Source organism: Polyodon spathula, chromosome 6 (genome assembly GCF_017654505.1).
Source record: "Polyodon spathula isolate WHYD16114869_AA chromosome 6, ASM1765450v1, whole genome shotgun sequence".
NCBI classification, from domain to species: domain Eukaryota; kingdom Metazoa; phylum Chordata; class Actinopteri; order Acipenseriformes; family Polyodontidae; genus Polyodon; species Polyodon spathula.
In genome coordinates this window covers 28,661,224-28,684,967 of record NC_054539.1, presented here as the reverse complement: position 1 = coordinate 28,684,967, position 23,744 = coordinate 28,661,224, and the positions used below count along the sequence as shown (strand labels likewise).

Below are 23,744 nucleotides of genomic sequence, written 5' to 3'. Positions count from 1 at the left end.
TAACCCCCCTGCCTTTGGAACAATCTGCCTGGACACTTGAAGGACTGTGAGACTATTGAGGCTTTTAAATCTGGACTCAAGACATAGTTTTATCAATAGTTTTTTTTTTGTAATTGTGCTTATTGTTTTACATGTATTTTATTTTCTTTTTCTGTTGTTAAGTGCTTTGTGATTCCTGCAATGAAAGTCGCTATATAAGTAAAATTCATTATTATTATTATTATTATTATTATTATTATTATTATTATTATTATTATTATTATTATGATTATGATCTCTCTCTCTCTGTATTGTCGATGACACAGACGTGGTCTGTTAAATGTCTGTTTCAATGTGAGTTATGTACTCTTTCGTTAATTCAAACCCAGTGTTGCAGTGTTTTTAGGGTGTGAATTACAGGGCAATAAAATGTCCAGAAGCACTACAGATCACTGCCAGTACAATTTCTCTCTTGCAGTGTTACTGTGCAAATGTATAATACAAACAAATAAAATCACTAATAAAAAGTACTGTACCAGCCCCTTGTTAATCTCCTTTACCTTAAACAAAATATTTTACTGTTCTCACCTGATTTTGTGCTCCAACAGTTACAATGATCAGGTTCTAGTGTTGATCATGGATTAAACAAAATGTGTAATTAACCTAGAAAAAGCAATGGACTTCAAAAAGACAACTGGCTGACAAAAGCTTAATAAAATAAGTTGTATATTGCATTGAGTACAGAGCTATTTTGCTGTGGAAATGTTGTGCACATGAGCTGTTTTTAACTCCACCTGCTGGACATTTAACACAATCATGTAAGACCTACATTCACAGTTTGTAAAAGTGTAAGTGTGACAGATCTGTCCCCAGATTCTGATGCTCTCAATAACTTGTTACATATGTTCAAATGGATGGACAGACAGGCTTCTTTATACATCCCCAAGTTCTCTCAGTCATTGTGTCAGGGAGCCCTGTTGCTGATTCCTGCGCTGGTGTGTCCAGCTGAGACGTGTTGCTAGGCAACTGCTTGGGCAGTATTCTCGCCAGTGCTGAGTGGATCAGGAGGTCCGGATTGGCTTGGGGGCGGCCCCAGGGAAGCTGCACAGAGTTAAAAAATAATCTGCACAAGGGGCTCCCGAGTGGCGCATCCAGTAAACGCGGTCCACGTGGAGGATCGCAGGTTTGAGTCCAGGCTATGTCACAGTCGACTGTGACTGGGAGTTCCTAGGGGGTGCAGCACAATTGACCGACCGCTGCCTGGCTAGGGAGGGCTTAGGTCGGTAGCTCACCGCACATCAGCGACCCCTGTGGCCGATAGGGTGCCTTTGGTTCTGCAGTGAAACCGCCAGATCTGTGTTGGATCCGCAGTGTGAAAAATGACGAATTGGCAGGAGCACGTCCGGTGCCTGTGAGTCAGAGCCCTTGACCCATGCTCCCAGACGCCGGACCTTGGTGTCTGGACCTCCCATGCTCAGCCTGGGTCCCAAGTCGCAGCATCAGCAGGCACAGTTGTTCGCCCAAACACCTGTTTTGCTTCCTCTGGTGAACCAGACGTCACTGCACTGTCACAGAGGCTTTCATCTCTGTTTGCAGCTGCAGCTGCCCGGTGACCAGCGTGCGCTCCGGTCAGCCTGTCCACGCCTGTTGGGTCCCCTGTTGCCAGGTCCCCTGTCACCTTTTGAGGTGGTGCCGGAGACGACAGCGACCCACCCGCTGACCCCTCAAACAGAAGAGGAACCAGCAGAAGAGTATCACACAAACTGGTGGTGCTGTTCTTAGGGGGAGGATATGTGACAGAGATCCTTGTTGATGGTTCCTGCGCAGATGTGTGCAGCTGATGTGCATTGCTAGGCAACCGACTGGGCAATAGGCTGGAGGCTGGGCCCCGGGAAGCTGTGTGGAGTTAAAAAAACGTATGCGCCACAATTCAAGGCTACTGCAAGGCCATTGAAATACAGATGGGTGCTGAGCGGAAGGAATTACTACACGGAACCCCTTGACTGCAAAACAATGCCTGTGTCTTCGGAAGCAACAGTAGTAGGTCAGTTTAGGGGATGGTGATCCCAAAACAACAGTATATGGGTTACCATAGAGTAGTAGGTTCCTGGAGTGGGACGTCTCATATAGTGGGACTAGCTTTCGCCATTTTGTGAGACAAGCTTTTACGTTTGCTTTATTTTCTTTTTGTTTATTTATTAAATGTGATACTAAGGCTACCTTAGCTGGTACCCTAGTGTCAGCGCTTGTTTGTTAAATAAATATGCATGCCTGTATGGCATGTCAAAGCCAATGCTCTGTGTCTGTCTCAGTATTGTCTGGTGACTACCCACACATGTCACCCTGTTACAGTTACATGTCAATTTACTTGTTGATGATACTGATAGCTCTGATTTAGTATTTACAGATGTGGTGGGGGATATGTATGTTACTGTTTGTTTGAATAGGTGTGAATTATTTGGAATTTAATATCTACTATTGCTCTCTGTCAGGTGGAAGCTCGAACCCTGGAAGCTGCACCAGTGGGAACAGTGGCCCTTGAAATGAGTGTCGAAGGACCTCGCTCAGTCAGAGCAAAATGGATGACTCCAGCCAAACCAAATGGACTTTTAACATATTCTGTCCTTTTCACAGGCCTCTTCTATGCAGATCAAGGTAATTTGCATCTAAGATGAACTAGTATAATTCCAGAGTGTACAATTCTAGGTTTTAAGTAGATATGGGCAGTATTTAATGTATTACATTGTGTTGGCTTTACCAGTATTTTTTTTTTTTTTTTTTTTTTTACTTTATAAGGTTCTTTTGAAGTCCCAAGGACAATCTAAGAGTTGTAGAGGTTGTGTGTTTACTGTACATGTGCTTAAAGGGGCACTGGACCTTATCAGTATAATGCAGAAATGAAATGTCTCTAAATATTATTAGTTGTCTGCCTGCATTCTGCACAGTGTGGCTGTTAAGCCTAATACAGGAATTTAAGTGATCTCAAAATGATGAGAGGAGGACAGACATGTTTATAATTAATTTTGAACCAGTGGTGCAAAGGTATTGTAGACAAAAGTGGACAGATTTTTAAAAAGGCAATGTCACAAAAATTAAGCAGTACCTAATAATCCCTTTAGAGTTTTTTCTACCTATTGTATGTATTTTTTTTAAAAAAAAAATAAGCCTTTTGAAATTTCTTATTGACAGAAAGTCACACTCTTCACAACATTTTTCATGTATTTTCATGCATCACTTTGCTCTATCCTTTCGATGTGAAATACTGAATAAGGCATCTTATTGAATATTTATACAGAGGACTTTTCTTTAATGCTCAACCCAAAGCCACGCATAAAAAGATGTTGTGAAATGAAGCATTTAACTCACACATGCATGCAATAAATATTTACTTGTAGTTAGAAAATACCCTTTAAAATGCCAGTTTACAAGTGCAAAACAATACAATGTAGTTGCAGCATACCTTTATTCTTTAAGTAAAATGTTAAAGCATTTTAACATTTGCTTGCTGATGGAAATAATTATTTCCTTCGGGAGGACAGCCAAGAAATCACGTGTGGAACTATGAAACAAAGAATGTATGCAGTATATGTCTATTGGGTGTCCTAATCCAGAATTCAATTGCTTCTTATTGCTTCTGGCCCGAGAAATTCCAACAGACAATAGAAGCATCACTCTGGCGCTTTGTCCTACCAAAGCTGTCAGACCTTTTAAACTTTTCCACAAACAGTAATGTTCTAACCCCAACCCTAACATCAAAGTAATATAGAGAATCCATAATGTAGTGTGCCAATTCACGACTGACGATGGCTGCGTTTAATTTACCAGCCAATCAGCCAACCTCAGTTTTAAAAGCTAATGAGATAGACTTTGTCAGGCTTTGCTTTGTTTTGCTTACATGCACAGTTCTAGCTTCATGAGGCCCTATAGAGTACATTCTGTATGGGCTCTGTCCCAAAGGAATGCCAGTTTTCCTGGGGTTACCTACCAGTTGAACTCCATCCCATTTCAGCTCCTGCTTTCTCACTCCAAGGAATTTTCCCAGGGAAACTTACATGTACATAGTCAGTGTTGCGTGTTTATTTGTTTACTGTGTGTGTTTTTTTCAGTAGGGGGAGAAAAATATACCTTAATGTTTCTTTATTTAGCGGCGTTGATTCGACGATAGCCTCGATTATAAAGCTGATATATGACTGAGGCGTCAATATGAGGGCGTCTTTAATTAGTTTTTTCACCATCATTTTTCAATATAACACACATCCTTTTTATAAAATCGAGCAAAATTTCTGCTATACGCAGGTCACGGTTTTCTATTTAGTGTAGTATGGTGTTTTTTGTAGGGTTGTATTATACAAGTAGCTCAAGGTTGCTCAATCATGCACATTATACACAGGTTGGGTGTTATTTAAAAAGAAACTTACGGCAGTCATTTTTGCTGTTAATAAAAACTTCTACAGTCAATTCTGATAAATACAAAAGTGAATAAAATAGAAATCAATATGAAAACAGTTTTGGTGATTAATAAGAACAGCTGAATAAGAACGCTAGCTGGTAGCATTTGTTCTTACTCTCCTCAGAACTCCCTCCTCGTCTGAGCCTGGAGTGGGTCTATACTGTGGCTGGAGCCTTACTTACCCATTAAACAATTACCTTTTCGGCAGTCTCAAATAATAAATAATACTGTTGTATGGCTTTTTTCCATCGGCACACAAACATAATATATATATATATATATATATATATATATATATATATATATATATATATATATATATATATATATATAAAAATAAAAAATACAACAACCATACATAAATAATACAAGCTGCGGGCACCTTGCCGCATAGGGGTATCGTTAGTAACACAAATTTTTACTTTTTTAAATATTTGATAATCAAAGCATTGTTAAATCAGTCTCATGTAGGTGTTTTAGCTCAGAAGGCAATTCTCATTCTTGTGAGATAAAGACACTCTTCGCGTCCAGACAACCTTACGAGAATTACCTACTATCAAGACAGCTAATTTGGATTTTAGCTTTAAACACAGAAGGACAATTGCTTTGTAAAACCCACATCAATTTGTATGAATCACATACAATCAATCAATCAATAAATCAATCAATCTTTATTTTATATAGTGCCTTTCATAGTGGACCACCATTACAAAGCTCTTTACAAGATGCAGTAACGACAAGAAAATCCATTATACTTTAAATACAGAGAAATGCATAATACATGATACACAGTGGAAAAAAAAGCATAATACTTTAAATACAGTGGAAAGTGCATAATACATGATAGTAGCATAGTACATGAAATTATAGCAGCAGCACAGCAGCTAATAGCAGATATCAGGCTTAAAAAGCATGGAAAGCAACAGTGAACAGGTCGGTCTTCAGAGTTGATTTAAAGCGAGCGACGGTGGGAGCATCACGCACCAAAATTGGGAGAGAATTCCAAACACACAGTTACTATAGTGTTCATTAACTCCAAGCATGAATTGAAAGCAATAATACTTTTCTTACATTATACCTCAAACAAAACTTTAATTTTACTTTAAGATCTGCTTATTGTCGAGGTCATAAGAGGATATAAACACTACATGTTGAATACTTAACAGACTTTCACTGCGTCTTCCAGCCAGTCCGTATCTCATCAAAACAGGTGCTCAAAGGCTCTCCTGCAGGCAAGGAAAGTTCAAATTCTGGGGTCTGGCTTCCTTCCATTGCATCTCCACACCAGGGGACAAAAGAAATGTTTTGGAAAAAAACAAGAGTTATTATCTATTTAAGTATTTCACTGAAACAGCAAATCCTCCACACAATGTGCACTCTTTGTCCGATTATATCTGGGATATTCCACAGCAGACTCCGGCACTGCTAGCTTAGTAACAGACTGAATATATTTAAATCTGTGTCTACTTCAATGATGTGTCCAACTGTCTTCCTCCGGTGATCAATCGGGGCTATGTTAGAGATTTAATTCCAAGTACTTTTAGGATTTTAGACGTCTAACGATGGCAAACACTGGGGTCGTTATCCTGTATCAGAGTTTCGGAAAACGGTATCTCTGTTCAAGCCGATCGCAGACTGCGTGTCTTCAGATTGACAAAGCTCAGAGCCTTGTTCTGTATGTCAGGGAGCCCTGATTGAAAGTTGCGCTTGTCCTTTTCTAATCCTCTTCTCACCCCAGTGATTGGATAGTTTGTTTATTTGGTAATGTGCCCGAGTCCCCGTGGGGTGTTTTCCCATTGGCTGTTCTCGTTCCGTACCACTTGTGCAGTATTTTGTTTACGACTTTTAAAAGCATTCTCTGTCAGTGGGAGAGTTCCTGACAAGAAACCAAGTAGACGCATAGAATGGCTTAGCACCCCCCGTATATTCCGTTTCTGTTAATTTCTTAAACAGAATGATGTTATGACCCAACCAGCGCTACAGTATTTTATATTCATATTCAACTGATCCTATTAAATTCACCCAAAAAAACCTGTAAAAATTCTCTTACCTCGCAACCTTGTAAGTGGTTCATAATATGAGCCACTGGCAACCTGCCACAGTGCATCTAACTAGCTGCTGTTTTCTGTCTAGAATATCCATATATTGTATTACACTGTTCAGTTTCGTAAAAATAGTTGTTTTTAGAAAGTAATCGATCTGTTTCAATATTAAAGAATTACTGCTTATTTTAGTAACATTATTAGATTCGGTTTAACTTCCCTGTCACTTTACTTTATCAGCTGTTAATTGTACTGAATGCTTTTTACCCAGCCGTCACAGTTCTGCATGACCTGTAGTCAAGAAATTACCCAGTGTGCTTAAAAAAACCCCATTCCTCCATACCCACTCTAAAAATAAACGCTGGAAATGTAATCAATAAACCTGTTGTACATTGTAATCAAAAAGTATACTTAAACCTGAACAGTTGGTGTGTAATGTGTGTTATTAAACCAGTATTTGACTATGACATCATCCAAAAATGGCTTGGAAACTGCAAACTGCCTTTATGAATGCACTATACAATACGGATAAATAGGTATCTTTCTAATACCATAGGATAAAGTAATGTTTATATCTATAATACAATCATACCTGGAACCAGTAGAAATTGGCAGAAACCTGCCCTGTTTAGGAAAAAAGGACAAGATGAAAATTGTCATGGGGTTCTGTGGCAGGGCAGGGCCCTGTCTGTAAATATTGTTGTGTGATGATTTGGTGGTGGTTGGCAGGGATGGGGTTAATTTCCTATCCCTGCCAAAGAATGGGAGAATGTGGCTGGAGCTAACTGAGTAATTGGTAATTAGGCTCCAACCACATGCTATAAAAAAGGGGGAAATTCCTTTGTTTGGGGGAGGTGTTTTGGGGTGAGTGTTTCTGTGTTGCTAAATTTGTTTTGTGTTACAAAGTTCAGTGAAGGCTCTGCCCTGCCTGAACAGTTTTTGTTTGACCTTTTATTTTTGGATCTGTGAGCAGAGTTTTTTTTTTATTAAAACAGTGCAGCAGTGCTTTAACTGCAGTTCTACTGTCTCCGAGTCTCTGTCCTCCCAGTTATCCTGTCACAAGTTCACATCCATTGAAAAAGTATTGAAGCAGATGTTTTTCAACAAGGCTCTGCTGTATGTGTGTGTGTGTGTGTGTGTGTGTGTGTGTGTGTGTGTGTGTGTGTGTGTGTGTGTGTGTATATATATATATATATATATACAAATTTTGATTTCCATTACATGAGAGTAGATGTTGAACTTCATGCTGATTTGAACTTGGCTCTCGCCAAGATAAGCACCAACTAAGATGTAGCTTTGCAGTAAAGTAATGTGATCCATCTTCATCTCCATCCATTTGCGTTGTTTTCCATCTGATGATGTAGATATCCTTCTGACTGGTGTTGATTGCTGAAGTGTAATGCTGGCTCCAGGGATCAGCCCATTTTGCCTCCCCAGTGCATCAGCACACACAACGGCTGCGATGCTGGCTCCGGGGACCAACCCAGTGCGGTCTCCCCAGCGCATCAGCATGACAACCGTCTGGATTGAGCTAAGTAGGGTACATCTCTGGGGTCTTCAAGTGAGCACCTTCCATCCTCGGTGTTTCGTAGACTAGCCCAAGACACCTCAGCTCAGCCCAGCTTATTTACCTGTACATCAGCACTGATTTCTTTCTATTGTGCTTGAGATCCCCACCCATAATCTTTCCATCTCAACCACAGCCAGTTGCTGCTCCTTTCTGCTGCTTCAGTTAAGTTCTTCACTGGGAGATGCAACTCTTGGCCACTGAACCCGACATCTCTGAGAAACCAGGTTGTAAGGTGTGCCACAAATCCTCAACAACCCACCTCCACTGGGTAAACTCGGACTCTCCATCCTCGCTGTTCCACTTCAGCAGCTAGTTGAGCATACCAAAATGAATCAGTGGTTGGAAATTCTGGGCTGTGATTGGTTAAAACCAGATCATAGGAGCAAAAATAGACTGAACTATTGCCCTGACCCTTACGCCACCTGGCAGTAATCTCCACGTGTCATGTGATTGGTTCACATCACTGTCAGGCCAGCCCCTTTTCGAAGGAACGCCCTTCTTCCCCAGCACTACTCACAGCAAGCGAAAATGACTGAACACTGATTCTGTGACAACCCTTTAGACCCCAGAATAATTAAAGAACTGTTTTGTAGATTCCTTAGAATTTTGGCAAAAAACTGAGATTTAGCCTGAGATGTTTTATTCAGGTAAACATAACTCAAAAGCCATGACAAATCTATAATTACAAGTTTTTATTTTTTATTTGTTTATTTTAAACAGGTCAAATCATTCTTTCAAATAACACCAAACTTGACAGTTTTTGTAAAGTAAAATGTTGTTTTACTTCAACAAATGTAACTGGATATAAAAAAATGCAAGAAAAAAAAAACCCAAACATTAAAAAACTATTTACAAAAATACAGCCCTGTACTATACATGGTTTGTTGTATTTATATTTTGAAATACTAGTTTTGAATTAAACAATTCAATTTAAATATTCAAGTTGATTATTAAACATATGAATTTTTTGAAAAATTGTGGCTTTAAACTGCAATAATAACATTGTAAATGTTGTAACTGCAATAGTAACACTAACATTCTTACAAAAAAAAAAATACAAAAAAAACACATGCTTATTATATTTACTTCAGCAAATACAAACATATGAAGGCTCCAACAAGTCAGTATAAAACAAAAGCATACTCTATAATTAAAAACAGTTTTCTTACAAGTTTGATATACCAGCGATGTTTCACTTTTTTAAAACTTCTAGCTCATCTAAATCAGAATGATTTCGGATTGCTTTCTTCATAAGAATGAATTTCTGAAACCATCTTGGCAACAGTCTAAAAAAAAAAAAAATTGGGGGGATATAAACTGTACAGAAACTTTTCCTGTTATTTATTTGTTATTTATTTATTTCCTTATGCTGTATCAGCTATATTTAAACAAAATATGTCAATATTTATTTACGTATGATGTATCAGCTATATTTAAACAAAATACATAAAATCGTATTTATTGTCCAACATTCTCACATATTTTCTTGACTGATTCATATATTAAATATGTACTGCAGACTCAGCCATAATGGAAAATGAAATGCTCTTCAAGAAGACTATTGTTACCTCAGCCTGTGGCTTCGGGCATTATAGGCCCCTGTCGGTAACAGTAGTCTTCCCTTGGGTCAATAATTTTTCACTATAGCCCTCCTCTCCAGTCCATATTTACTATAAATATATGGAATATTTCCCGTAACCCAGCTGCTACAATGTCAATGCTGAATACTGAAATTGTAATAGAAATGCCTTTCACTGTGTGTGACTTTTAGACTTTCCTGCAGAATACTTTACAATTTACTTGGGAACATGTCTACAACAGATTTGCTGAACTAGTCACAACATGTAAATGTCTTCGCATATGTAATGTTCTTGAACCCTGTTTTAACTTTGGTAACAAACTATGTTATTGAAGCACTGATTTTATGAGAGTCACTGGCTTTTTGGTGTTTTTGTGCTTACCACAAACATCATTCTTGCTCCCATGTCCCACCGTTAAAATCAGTATTGCATAGTTTACAAAAAGTATGCCTTTTTCCAGCGTTGCTTAGGATTATGTGAGAATGTATTGTTCTCCATGAAGCTAATGCTGCTGTACTACAGTAGACAGTCACCTTAAAATACTTTAAAAGTACGACTTTCACAAGTAAGAACAGACTATGAGCTTTAGATTCTAATCTCAGAGTACAGGCAGATGGAGCTGACCCTTTGCAATGACTGGCATGGCCTGTTCATGTGCTGCAAGTGCTTTGATGTATTCTTCTGTTAAGCAGTTGTAAGATTATGAAGTGTGAGATGATCGATTTGAAAAAAAGGCGCAGCAACATTTCAGATAGACCCATGACATTAGAGCGTTACAGCAGCATTGGTAAATAATGCAAAAGCTGTATACTTCTAGTTCTTAATCTTGCATTGTTTTTATTTGGGTTTTTTTGGAGGGGAGGGGGGTCTTAATATTCTTCCTTGCTTCCTCAGTTATGTCATCGTGGGTTGTCAGCCTGTCCCTCAATCCTTCAAAACTGTATATATCTTGCAGAGGGAGGGTGCTTTCAGAAGTCAGAGCTCATTTGCTGAACGCACCGTTCCTAGAAAATGGATTCTGGTCTTGGCAGAATTTTCTTTTAGTCCTTTCCACTGAGAAGTTTACTGATTTCTCCCAGTGGAATCTGCTGGAATTTATCGGTTCATGGTTGGCAGTCACAGATTAAGGTAAATGTCGATCCGTAATGACCCTCTACATGTTAGTATTGCAGTAAAGCCGGGCTTTTATGTCAAAGATATCGGAGAGGGAGCTATTACACATGACAGGGGTGATCAAGGGACTACAGACCAAGGCAAGCATTATTAAATATTGACTAGTTCTGTGATTTATGTAGAGCTGGAGGAAAAAAGTGACTTTTTAACCATTATATATTCTTCAGCACCGAAAACCAGCCATTTATCTCCTGGTGGTAATAAAGAACAGAGTGTCTGCATATTTTTGTCCAGGGCGTAAAAAAAAGGCTGGCACTACAAATGAGATGGATGCTTTCATGTTAGCATTTCATTTTACAAACTGCCAAAAGCAGAATAGGTAAATTGGAAGCAATTACAAGATTTGACTTTAAGAGGTTGCTGAGTTAGTCAAACCAGAGGAAAATTAATCGTCCTGGGACTAAAACTCTGGTAAATTTATTAGCTTCTTTATATTTGCCTAAACTAAGGAAATTCTCACTTTTTTTAAAAGCAGTAAGGTCACTGGTGGTAAACATACTAAAACAGACAGCAATGTGTGTGTGTGTGTGTGTGTGTGTGTGTGTGTATATGTATGTGTGTGTCTATACACACACACACACACACACACACACACACACACACACACACACACACACACACACAGAGTTGTAGTCAAAAGTTTACATACCCCAATGGAAATTTATAATTTCTAGAAATTTCTCGAAAGTTACAAGAAATAGATGTCTACAATTACTTTGCAAAACTCGCAAAAAATGCTAATTCAAAAGTATTCATACTCTTTGTTGCTATGATAATATTGTCTACAAGGTTAGAAATTTCAATGTGATAATGCAGAACCATAGGCATAGGATGATTGCTGTCATTACCAATAAGTTAATATGGGAAAAAGTAAAGAGCTATTTGAAGACCTTAGGTAGAAAGTTATTTATTGTCATAAAGCTGACGGAGGATACAAGAAGATTTCCAAGCATTTGAGTATCCCAATTTCAACTGTTGTTTCTATTATCAAGAAGTACAAGACTCATGGTACTGTCACAACACTCTTCGGTCTGGAAGAAAGAAGGTTCTTTCACCAAAAACAAGTAGAAGAATTGTGAGGAAGGTTAATAACAATCCAAGATTGATTGAGAAGGATATTCAAAGTGAATTGGCTGCAGGTGGGACTGGGGTTTCTATTTCAGCCATAGGCTGAATATTGCATGGTGAAGGTCTCAATGGTTGCAGGCCAAGGAAAAAGCCACTCTTAGGAAAATGTCAAAAGGACAATCACTTAAAGTTTGCAAAACGACATTTGAATGATGGATATGAGTTCTGGTCAAAGGTTTTGTGGAATGATGAAACAAAAATAGAGCTATTTGGTCGCTCTGAAGAACACCATACCTACTGTCAATCATACAGGTGGTAATGTCCTTCTATGGCCTTTTTTTCCTCTAATGGCACAGGAAATTTAGATCCAATACATGGTAAAATGAAATTAATAGCTAGTTGAGGCACCTTAAGCAATAATAACCTCTTTTAAACAATTTCAGTTAGCTTTTGGCATGATTCTTAGTGATTTATGAACATTCTTCAGCACAAAATTTTTCCAGTTCATTCAAATTCTGAGGACTTCTGTTGTGCACAGCATACTTCAAAGATTCTCAAATCGGATTTAGATCGGGACTTTGACTAGGCCATTCCAGAACCTTGATTCTATTCTTCTTTAACCATTCTGAAGTAGATTTTGATGTGTGCTTTGGATCATTGTTGTGTTGGAACGTCCAGTTGCGTTTTAAACCATGTTTTGTAGCAGAGGGTTTCAGATGATTGTCCTTTTGGTATGCTATGGAATCAATTTTACCATGTATTGGATCTAAATTTCCTGTGCCATTAGATGAAAAACAGTCCATAGAAGGACATTACCACCTGTATGATTGACAGTAGATATGGTGTTCTTTTCTTTGTATGCCTCACCAGACTTTCTCCAAACATAATGACTATCAGAGTGACCAAATAGCTTGATTTCTGTTCCATCACTGCACAAAACCTTTGACCAGAACTCATATCCATCATTCAAATGTCATTTTGCAAACTTTAAGTGATTATCCTTGTAATATTTTTCTTAGAGTGGCTTTTTCCTTGGCCTGTGACCATTGAGACCTTCACCATGCATTATTCGACCTGTGATTGAAATGGAAACCCCAGTTCCACTTGCAGCCAATGCACTTTAAATATCTTTGGCAGTCAATCTTGTGTTATTAACCTTCCTCACAATTCTTCTACTTGTTCTTGGTGAACGAATCTTCTTTCTTCCAGACCGAAGGAGCGTTGTAACAATATCGTGAGTTGTACTTCTTGATAATAGAAACAATAGTTGAAATTGGGATACTCAAATGCTTGGAAATCTTCTTGTATCATTCTCCAGCTTTATGACATTAAATAATTTCTGCCTAAGGTCTTCAGATAGCTCTTTAACTTATTGGTAATGACAGCAATCATCCAATGCCTAACCCTTTTATACTCTCTGTTCACTTACAATCCAGCATTTTCTAGACTTTTCTAGAATTAGGTTTTGCTTTGTTTCTAGCACCTTGTAGACAATACTATAATAGCATCAAAGGGTATGAATACTTTTAAATTAGCATTTTTGGAGTTTTGCTAAATAATTGCTGAAATAAATAATTGTAGGTATCTATTTCTTGTAACTTTTTTCCTCATCCACAGAAGCCTACAGAATGACAAACTGTAATGAGATGAGATTATGAATAAAATAAATACATGTACTGTACCTGTTCATTTTATGCAGTATTCTGCCTTTGCTTTATCCAACTTGTTAAAGAATTAAAACGCAGTTCAAAAAACAAAAATACCAAATTGAAGCTAAACTTTTATTCAAAATCATTCTGACATGAATTATTTCAAAGTGCACCAAATCATAATCCAACATGCAAGAATCCCAAATTGAGATTTTATTCCAAATCAAGCAAACATGAAAAGTTAATCAGATCCTCAATTTTTTTTTTGTAGTTGTTTTTTTGTTTTTTTAATCAATTTTGCTTTGTCACATTGTTGCTGAACAAGCCAAAAAGCAGAGTGATTTTTGACAATGTATATTCACGAGAGATATGCCTGCATTACTTCTTTTTTTCAAAACGATAGTTTCCAGCTTTGTTGCAACATAAAATGATTTTCGTTTCGGAGGAAGTTACACAGCGCACACTTCTTATTAAAACAAAAGAGCTGACTTCACTGTGGAGGTGGCATCCCATGCGTACAGACCGGGATGTTGACAGTATGTGTTTATATTATCTTCTTTGGTTTTATTAATTTGGGGTCCAGGGGCCAGGTTCGTTATAGCCAAAAGTTTGTTATAATGAAGGCCGTTATAGTGAGGGTGTGTATATGTATGTAAAGCTTGTAAGTCAATGACTGTATTTAAGAAACAGACAAGGAGCGTATGTTGATGGCCTTTTACTTGCATCACGCTATTCATGCTTATTGATTTCTTTATGATGCCACATCCAGACCATTAGATGGGGTTAAGGTTATGTACTTTATAACCCAAGGGACGTTTTTTTTTTTTTCTGTAACAGTATGTCTGCATAAGTAGTGTGCTTGGGAGTTAAGAAAATTAATTTGTATTTAATTTGAAAGCAGGGCCGTATTTCCTGCCATCCACTGCATTAGTGTAAGTGGTAGTGCCTTGGGCCTATAATAAGTCCAACTTGACCTTTTTAATGCTTTGTGTGTATATATGTGTGTAATGGGGGTTAGATGAAAAATTAGAAAGACCTGCAATATGTAGCACATATGTTGTGTCTTTCACCTTAATATACTGAATGTTAAGCAAAGGAAATCCCAGACATTCATGCTTAACAGTGTATACATCTGAAAAGCCTAAAGAATGAAAGACAGAAAATGTAGCTTTGAACAGCTGTAGGCCTAGCTCAAGACTGTCTTCTTTTTACCAACCTTTTGTACTTAATTCAGCAATGCTCAATTGAATAACTGTAGTCGAAAAAGACAATCAAGGCAAGCTAATGTAGATACACCTATGAAATGAAAAAATGAAAATTATGTGCAGGTCACAAATAAATGATAGCAGTATTGTTTCAGTAGGAATATACAGTAATTATGAAAATTATTTTGAAACTCAGAGATGACATGGGGCTTACTTTGGGGGTTGAAATTTGCTATGGTTCCAGCCTTTCAACAACTGACTTTATGGCCATCATGAAAAATATCTCTGATGCATTAATATTCTCTCCCCTGTTTATTTTTGCATGAACCCAGTGTGCACTAAAAGAATAATTTTCTATTGACTGATTCAACACAACAGTTAACATCTCCATCTTTCACTAAAACCCTTAGAAGCTGCAATAAAAAGCTGTAAAATAGATCCACGTGTCAAATAATTTATTCCACTAGGTTTACAGGTCATTCTAACTAGGGCATTACATTTGACAATATTTGACTTTTTTTAGTCTGAGTTCATTTGGCTTACTCATAATTCTACAAAAAACAAAAAGAGGGTGTGTGGTCCACTTTGTGATTTAAAGGGTTAAATAACTTCAATTCATTCTTTCAAACATAAAGATGTGTTTTTTTTTTTTCCCACTGCACACATAAATCAGTTTAATTCCTCTTCTTTTTTATTGGTCCTGAGGCCAGCTTCCTGTATTGAAATCAATACAAGTGCAAGTGACATAATCAATCCAAATTTTTGATTATGGCCATGGTCAAATATGTGCCACCCCCCATCCTACCAAACTGCTGTGTGGTGCTATACTGTCAGTTATTCCCTTATGGGGTTTTGAGAAAATCTACTAAAAAACAATGACTTAACAACAGGGTGTCGTGTTTCGTGATTAAGGGGACGGGTGTATGTTAGCAATCATTTTTCTTAAAAAAATACATACGTGACCATCTATTAAAGGTGATTACTGCCATTCTATAGAATAGGTATAACGGCAGTTTTTTCTCAAGAATCCAGTCTCATCATTTTTATAGTCTTGCTATTAAACATTCATAATTTGTGCAGACTTTGATTCAGAAACACCTGGCAACCATGTACCTCTACTGTCTTGCCCATTTAACAGAAATTGACTTGAAAAACAATGGTGCGGAATTTGTATATTACAGAATGTTTTTATTGTTTATTTCATGTATGATTAAATTGGACATCTAAAAGATGCCTCTCAGCACACCAAGAATGGATTAACTGGATTTGATAGTGAAAGTGTTGCCTGTAAATGGTTCTGCAAAATAAAAAGATATTCTAGTTGTATGCTTACTTGGCATTACAATTTGGGTTAATGTTACATATATTTAGAGCATTCTTTTTTTTTAATATAAATAACGTGGCATGTTTGCTGTTTGTATTTTATGTAATAGGCAATATAGTGTTATTTGCTGTTATTGTTGATAAATGTTAACAAGCAGTAATCAAACTTCCATTTTGTGGGAATTGGTTGGTTGATGGTTTCCTTGCAGTTACATTTGCATGTTCATGATTTCCAATTATTACAACACAGAGCACAATGCCTTCTGGCCTATGTGCAAAAACGAGAGGTAAGGAGTTTATAAGAAGATTGGTTTACTTTCCAAACATATTGCTCACATAGCATGGACCAGAGTTGTAATCGAGTCACAAAATTAAAATGTGTTTTATTGTATGTTGAGATCATGAGGGTGTGTTGCATTGATCCAGTATACTAGACATTGAATTACATGGTCCATATGGTTTATTTTATTTTTCAAGTTTTAACATGTTTAATTGTATATATTAAGATGAACATGAACTTTAATTTTTAAAAGTGTTTGCTTTTCATTCAGTACATTATCAACGGAAGAAATACGTGCAGGTACAGGTCAGTTATCTGGTTAGAGTTAGGGTAGGGTTAAGCCGTAGGGATGGAAATAAAGTTTTCACTGACAGTGTGTACATGGACATGTAAGCCATGACAGTTTTCCTCACTGTGTTTTTGCTGTACTTTTCAGGAAATGCATTGGTATTGCATGAAGATTTAAAAAATGAATGAGAAAATAATTAACTTGTCACGTTGCCTTTCCAACATGCACGTACACACACACACACACACACACACACACACACACACAAAATTATATAAAATAAAACTTCTACTAAGTACAAGATTTACTACTTAAAAAATAGGTATGCGTAACATGTAAAAGTTGTATTTAATTAAAGTAGTATAAATGTTTGTGGAAAATGTGGGAACACGAGGGGATACACTACAATAAAATAAAAAAAAAAACAGTATGATCCTTAGACTAAGGTAACGTAAGACTGAGAACCGGGGGTATGTAAAAATACATACAAGGTTCCTGAGCAGCTTCATGCACTGGCAGTTCTATAAGAGGAGTACCAGGCTGAGCATCCTAATGTTCCTGTATACATCTGCCAATCCCTATACCCTGCCTCTGCTCCGAGAAGCCAGTGACTGCTGGTCTGCAGCTGTGGTGGAAGTGCCAGGCGCAGAATCCACTTAACACACACACATTATAATGAAACGTGGATGTCTTGTAATATTATAAACATTCAAACAAAAGTCTTTATTTAAAGCAATACAGTACATTTATGTTGCTTGTTAACTGTATCCATTACTTATTGCACAATATGCCAATTGATGCTAACAATTCATTCCAGTTCTGTGCGGTTGAAGAAGAGGTGGAGCTCTGTTTTTCCTGGGACATCTTAAAAGAATTATAGAAAGAAAATACGACTACTACTAATAATAATAATAATAATAATAATAATAATAATAATAATAATAATAATAATAATAATAAAGGCTAAAAGTTCGGTTAGTTGTGCTTAACAACATGCATGCATACAAACATTAATAATACGCTATAGGAGAGGTTTACATTTGCAGTGTCTCTTGCATTCCTTCTTGTCTGTGTGTGTGTGTGTGTGTGTGTGTGGGTGGTTTGGTACAGCTTTGCTAAGGAATAACGTGAGATTCTGCCAGTTAAACAGGATCTTGACTGCTGAAATCTCATGAGACACAAGCACAATTCCAGCTCCAGTTACATGGGTTTTTACAGCTATTGTTATCGTGAGAAAGTGATTGACCCTGCCCTTAAAGTCGCGCTACCAAAGGACATTCTTTTGCTGTTTCACCATGTATTCGCATGACAACGTCACCCAGTCATGACTGTAGAGTCGATTTTCACGTGCATGTAAACCCAGCCATTGTCAAGATATCAAATACATTTGAACACAACAACCGTACAGTACTGTTAAAGGGGTTATAGCTAATGAAATAACTTACCTTCCATTTTCTATGAAATTTGCTAAGCATGTTAGTCATTTGGGGAAGTAGCTGCTTGGTTAATGACAGGAAAGAAGGCGTTGAAAAGACAATTTAACTCTCCAGGTGAATTGACTAAGGAAATGCTACCCTGACCCAAAGTGTGTATGGCACCGGATATTATTATTTTTTTAATTAAAATAAATGTTTGTTATAACGTGCTTCTTTTAACACTGCTTATATGAGTTCTGCAAAGTGAATGGAAGTATAAAACGGATGTTATTATTTGTGAGGTTTGATACAACTACCACATATAGGGCCCTATTCATAAAAAAAATACTTGCCGACTGCCGTAATAAAATGAATTTTGTTTAAAACTAACGAATGTCGTCCATATGGCTATTCATAAAATGATCTGGGAATACGGGCGATGGTTGCAAATCACTTTATGAATGGGTATACAGTCGTTCAAGAACTATAATCTGATGCTTTTTTGATGACATCATCAGCATTATTAATGTTCCCTGGTTGCCGTTGGTAGCTGTTGCAAAAAGAAAAACGGAATCCAACGACAGTACTACTGAAACCCGAGTCTGCAGCTGCCAGTCACGGGCAGTTTCCAAAACCTGATTCTGATGACCCTATGACGCCTGCCAAAAATTCAGGACATGTCATAATTTTGAAAAAAGTATATATATTTTAAAATAAACAATTAGTATTTTCATTTTTTTTGGCAACGCTGGTTAACACCTTTCCATACGCACACATAAGATTTCCATTGTTAATTGCAGGACCAAAAAAAAAAAAACGTAAACAAAAAGCACTGTAGGAGGATGTTTGAATAATACTGTAATTCTAGTAGTAACAATAATACATTTAAATACCAATAATAATAATTTTGAAAACTTAAAATATTAATCTTACAAATGATCAACTATTATTATTATTAGTAGTCGTAGTTGTCATAATCGTAATAAACCCCACTTAAAGCAGGGAATTAATCAGTGAAACGTTTATGTTTATGAATCAGTGAAAGTTTCATGCCATATTGCACACTCTACACAGAATGGATCGTTTTGTGGTACGCAAAAAAAAAAAAAAAAAAAAAAGGACTCCCTCACACTGAGGCTCGATCTGTGTTTTTTGCATACCAAGCAAGCCCAAATTTCCCACGACTGCATCAGCAGCACTGGTATACCATATATTGTAACTCTCTATGAAAATAAACAGGTTCACACAGGCAGTATTCGTCCAAACTGTTTATTGGGAACACAGGTAAAATAAAAAAAAAAGAAAAGAACCACTGTCAGCTGCGGATTACAGCAAAGAAATAATAGTAATAAGATCATTGTCTATTCTCAGTCTCTCACTTGCTCTCTGCTTCACAGCGCTGTTTCAAAATTATTATAGTAGATAATATGTGTGAGTATATATTTATATTAAACATTTTCATTCATATAAAGCTACATATTTTTTTTTTTTTTCAAAATAGGCAATGTTAATCATGGGTATGTCAAAGTATAACAGAGCAAGTGTGGTAATTAAATATGTCTTTTAAAAAAACTGTCTGTTTAGACTTGACTGTAGAAAGCGTTCATTAACTGTAGTTATCAACAGCGTTTTGCTGTCGTTCACTCTTATGAATAGCAGGTTGACACTCAGGACCAATGAAAACTTTATGCTAATGAGGTAACCGTTAACCTTTCTCTCAGTTCGTTAAAAACATGCCTTCATAGTCGAATATCGTTGGGGTTTAATGACGCATCTGAATTATCTCTTATGAAAAGCAACTGCTATTAAATAGGCGGCGATGGACGAAATCCGATCATGTGCTCCAGTTTTCTCATTTAACCCTTTCTCAATAGACCCCATAGTGTCAAAATAACCATGTATGTGGGCAGTTTAGTATAGATTAAAGGTATGCATCTGTATGAATTGCCTATTTTCTATTTTCAAAAAAAAAAAAAAAAAAAAAAACATATGGTCACACAAATAACTAGATTAGTTATTTCTACAGTATGGTGAGGAACCTTCCGTTGCTTTTTCAAATTGATTGCAGAAGTCACAGTCTTTTTCTTTTTGTTTTTGTTTACCTCATAGCAAAGAATTACTCTACAAAGAATGATATCAGGAGCTTGTACAGCAGTAAGGAAGTGGATGTATGGGTATCCATTGGAGGATTGGTTCCATTTTCAAACTACACGGTGCAAGTAAATGCCTGTAACAGCCAGGGTTGTGTGATGAGTAGTCCCAAAGCAATAACTCTGCCTCCTGGGGGTAAGTATTGGAAAAGCACTGTCTTTTTATTTTTAGTATTTCTCAATATCTATATTGTTACACACATTTTTTCATGCTGTGTTTGAAAAATATGAAGCAAAAAATATAGCAAGTATCCCTATTTATATGTTTTTAAATAACTGTTTCAGTATAGTAGTAATTAAGTTTGATAAAGCATGTGAAGTTGAAGGTGATGTTTTACTGTGACCAACACAAGTTCATATAGCAATTTACAAAGTTGTTGAAAACATTAAAAAATAAATAAATATTATAAAAATGTAGATAAGTAATATCCATCCTTATTTATGCAAACGCCAGAGTTGTCCTATAACTGCACAGAAACTGTAATAGTTATTCTTAGCTTGTGTGTTACTGCCTTTGCGTCACTCGTTAGATAAAAGTCATTCTTAATAGCCTGACATCCTATGGATCCTGTGGATATAAATACATTGATTGTACAGTCTCATTTTGGCAGAGTTAAAGCATGCGTCTGACAAAACCGTTAAATTGATTTAACAAATAAAAAAAAACAAAAACCTCAAAACCTGCCTCACCTTGGGCCTTTTCTTACAACCCTAGGTGGGTTGTACAAGATAATGCCTGCCCTTTGCGGATTTATTACATAATTAAAATAGAACTGCATTATTCTAGAAGCTGAATATGTAGTTAAAGAAAGAAGGTAAAAAAAAAATCCTTCAACCTGAAAAGATAAAAGCTGTAAGTTTATTATGGCATTGACCTACCTTTTACATTGTTAGATTGTTGTTGATTATAATTATGACTCTTATAGCTTGGAAATGTTCCTTTTTATGACCTCTCTGTAAATGAAAGGTGACAACTCATTGGTTAAATAGTCTTTGGTCCACGCTTCCTTTTAGTTAATGATGTGAAAACTTATTAAACTGATTCACACATAAAATCATGTTGGGAAGCATGTGCTATGTGCTGGGGTATGTGTATTTAAGTAGAATTAAATTAGCAATGGGAGTTATAAAATAAGCCTATTTTCATACCTTTTGTTCTACTGTAAAATGGACCATATCAGAGTGAATAATAATGATCCAGAATATATGGCAGATGATAATGGTCCGAGTAAGATAGCAATTTGGGGAAAAAGATTTTGCGATGTCATTATTAGTGTAATTATTTTAGAACCTTAAGCTGTTTTCTGCTAAGAAATCAGAGTACAGGGCTAATAAACTTGTGATACATTCCTGATGTCTAAAGGCTACTCAGGCTTTCTGGCATATTTTTACTGTTCCGGTTCCATTCTCCAGTAAAGTTCATGGTTTTCTCATGCTGAGTCACAGTGGGTTTTTACTGCTGGAGTTGCCCATCTCCACTCTATCAAGATCAATGTGACCATGTGACTAAGCACCCATGATGATTTCCTTCATGTTACCATGCAGAGTTTAGCTATTCCTGACTTTTTTTTCGGTCAGTACTAGCTAGTGATAGAAACCATATCCTTACACCTCACAGCAGTTTGATTGGAGCGTCAATAACTGTATCCAAAGGTGTTCAGCTCTTTTGATTATATAATGTATTTACCGTGCTTTTACCCATGCACAACAGCATGGCTTTTACCATCATTTACTGCTGTAAAGTTACATACAAACTTAAAGAGCAGGTAGTCCCAATGCATTCTATTTCCTTGTGTTTTTATATTTGCAATTGTTTCTGGATTTTCATTATCCAATATTCATTTATTATCATTTTTCTTTATATCTGTCTTTACCTGTCTGTGAGCTTTTCTGGGAAATTCTAGCTGCCTAGGACAGAACATACTTCTTTACTCCATTCAAGTCATGTGAAAAAAGGGCCTTTTAACTTGGCTTATTCACCCTCTACATAGAGTAGGTTGGGCCTGCAGAATTGAAAGGTTGTTTGGTGGTTTGCATGGAATGACCAAGTCTGTTCAATGAGGCTGTTTTAATTATCCAGACAAGCTCAAAGCAAGATCAAAGCTAGGTAAAGACATATATAGAGAATAGATGATAATAATTTAATATTGAAGCACCAGAACCCTGAAAGTTATGTTACTTACCATAAACCTGGTTCCCTGAAAGAGCAGATGACCACCAAAACATTACTTATGGGAAATGTATACCAGAGCCGTCGTGAGGGACAAGGAACGGCAACATTTGAGGGACGTATCAGAACTGCCTGACCCAAGGTTAGGGGTGTGAGCATGCAACCTCAAAGACCCTCATGCCTAATGAAGGCAAGGAAGGATCTATCATGTTAAGGCACTAGAATCTGGAGAACATATGCGCCGTAGCCCAACTAGCAGCAATGCATATGTGAGGCGTGCGAGTAAAAATGGATTTTCCAGACAGTGATTTACGTGTAAAAATTTAAATTTTATTTAACATTACACGGAAAAAAAAGAAAAATAATAAAGAACGATGTGAGGGAGGGAGTGCTGGAGTAATCAAAAATAAAGGAACGGAAGCCTCTTAGTCCTCTCCGCGCTCTGCTTAAATCCAAAAATAAAACAAAAAGGAATAAAAACAGAAAAGAGCCAAGTTAGTAAGGCCTCCGTTCGTGACACAGTCCAAACTCCCACGTACTTCCCTCCAGCCTTTTTTCCTGCCTCTATTCCTTAGGACCAACCTCGAACACAGTAGCACGTTCCCTTTAGTATGCAAACCCCGTCCGTCAGTGGATCACCAATCCCAAACTGACAGGTATCCTTAATTTCACTTGACTCCAGTGGCTGGAATTTACATACTCGTACTTCCGCCCCTCACCAAGGTGCCGCCCCTCAAAAAGATGACTTTTGTCATGGTCACAAGACCTTGGTAAGGGAAGTCCCGAGTTGGTTTGATGCCTTTTACTGTTGGGAGGCTGAATTGCAGACCGAAACCCCTTTGACTCATCACAGCATATATCAGACATCGAGGCACCTCTAAAGAGGGCCCAAGATGTAGCCATTCCTCTAGTGGAATGTGCAGCTACCTTCCCAGGTTGGGGTAAGCCAGCACCATCATACGCAGCCGAAACTGTCCGCAATCCAATGCGACAGTCGCTGCTTCGAGAGGGACTGTCCTACGGTCCATATACCGTGACAGACAAAGAGCTCCTGTCCTATCTACATAGCATCTCAATGCCCACGTAGGGCAGAGGAAATTCAGTCTCCTATCCTCCTCCAAAGAAAATGGGTGTGGATGGAATGACTCCAGTTCCACAGATTCATGTGGAAGGCTGTAATTGCCTTGGGGGAGGAAAGCAGGGTAGCAGGGAAATGCAGTGACACCCTGCTACCATCGTCCGAAATACACATACAGCAACTGTGCCTGTAGCTCACTGACTCGCTTAGCAGAGGTGATAGCCAAGAGTAAGACTGTCTTCATAGACAGATACTTCAACTCTATGGAGTGTATGGGCTCCAACGGGGCCTTCATGAGAGCCTCCAGTATCATATCAAGGCTC

General features: G+C 37.4%; 1 protein-coding gene across 1 annotated transcript in view; it reads left to right on the top strand.

Annotated features, from left to right (window-relative positions):
* The window catches only part of ush2a (Usher syndrome 2A (autosomal recessive, mild)), a 378,004-nt gene that overhangs the window by 198,432 nt on the left and 155,828 nt on the right, over nucleotides 1-23,744 (top strand). The window contains exons 38-39 of the mRNA XM_041252711.1: nucleotides 2,472-2,634; nucleotides 20,133-20,309. Coding sequence (XP_041108645.1) covers nucleotides 2,472-2,634; nucleotides 20,133-20,309 — 340 coding nt within the window. The remainder of the gene's footprint in view (nucleotides 1-2,471; nucleotides 2,635-20,132; nucleotides 20,310-23,744) is intronic.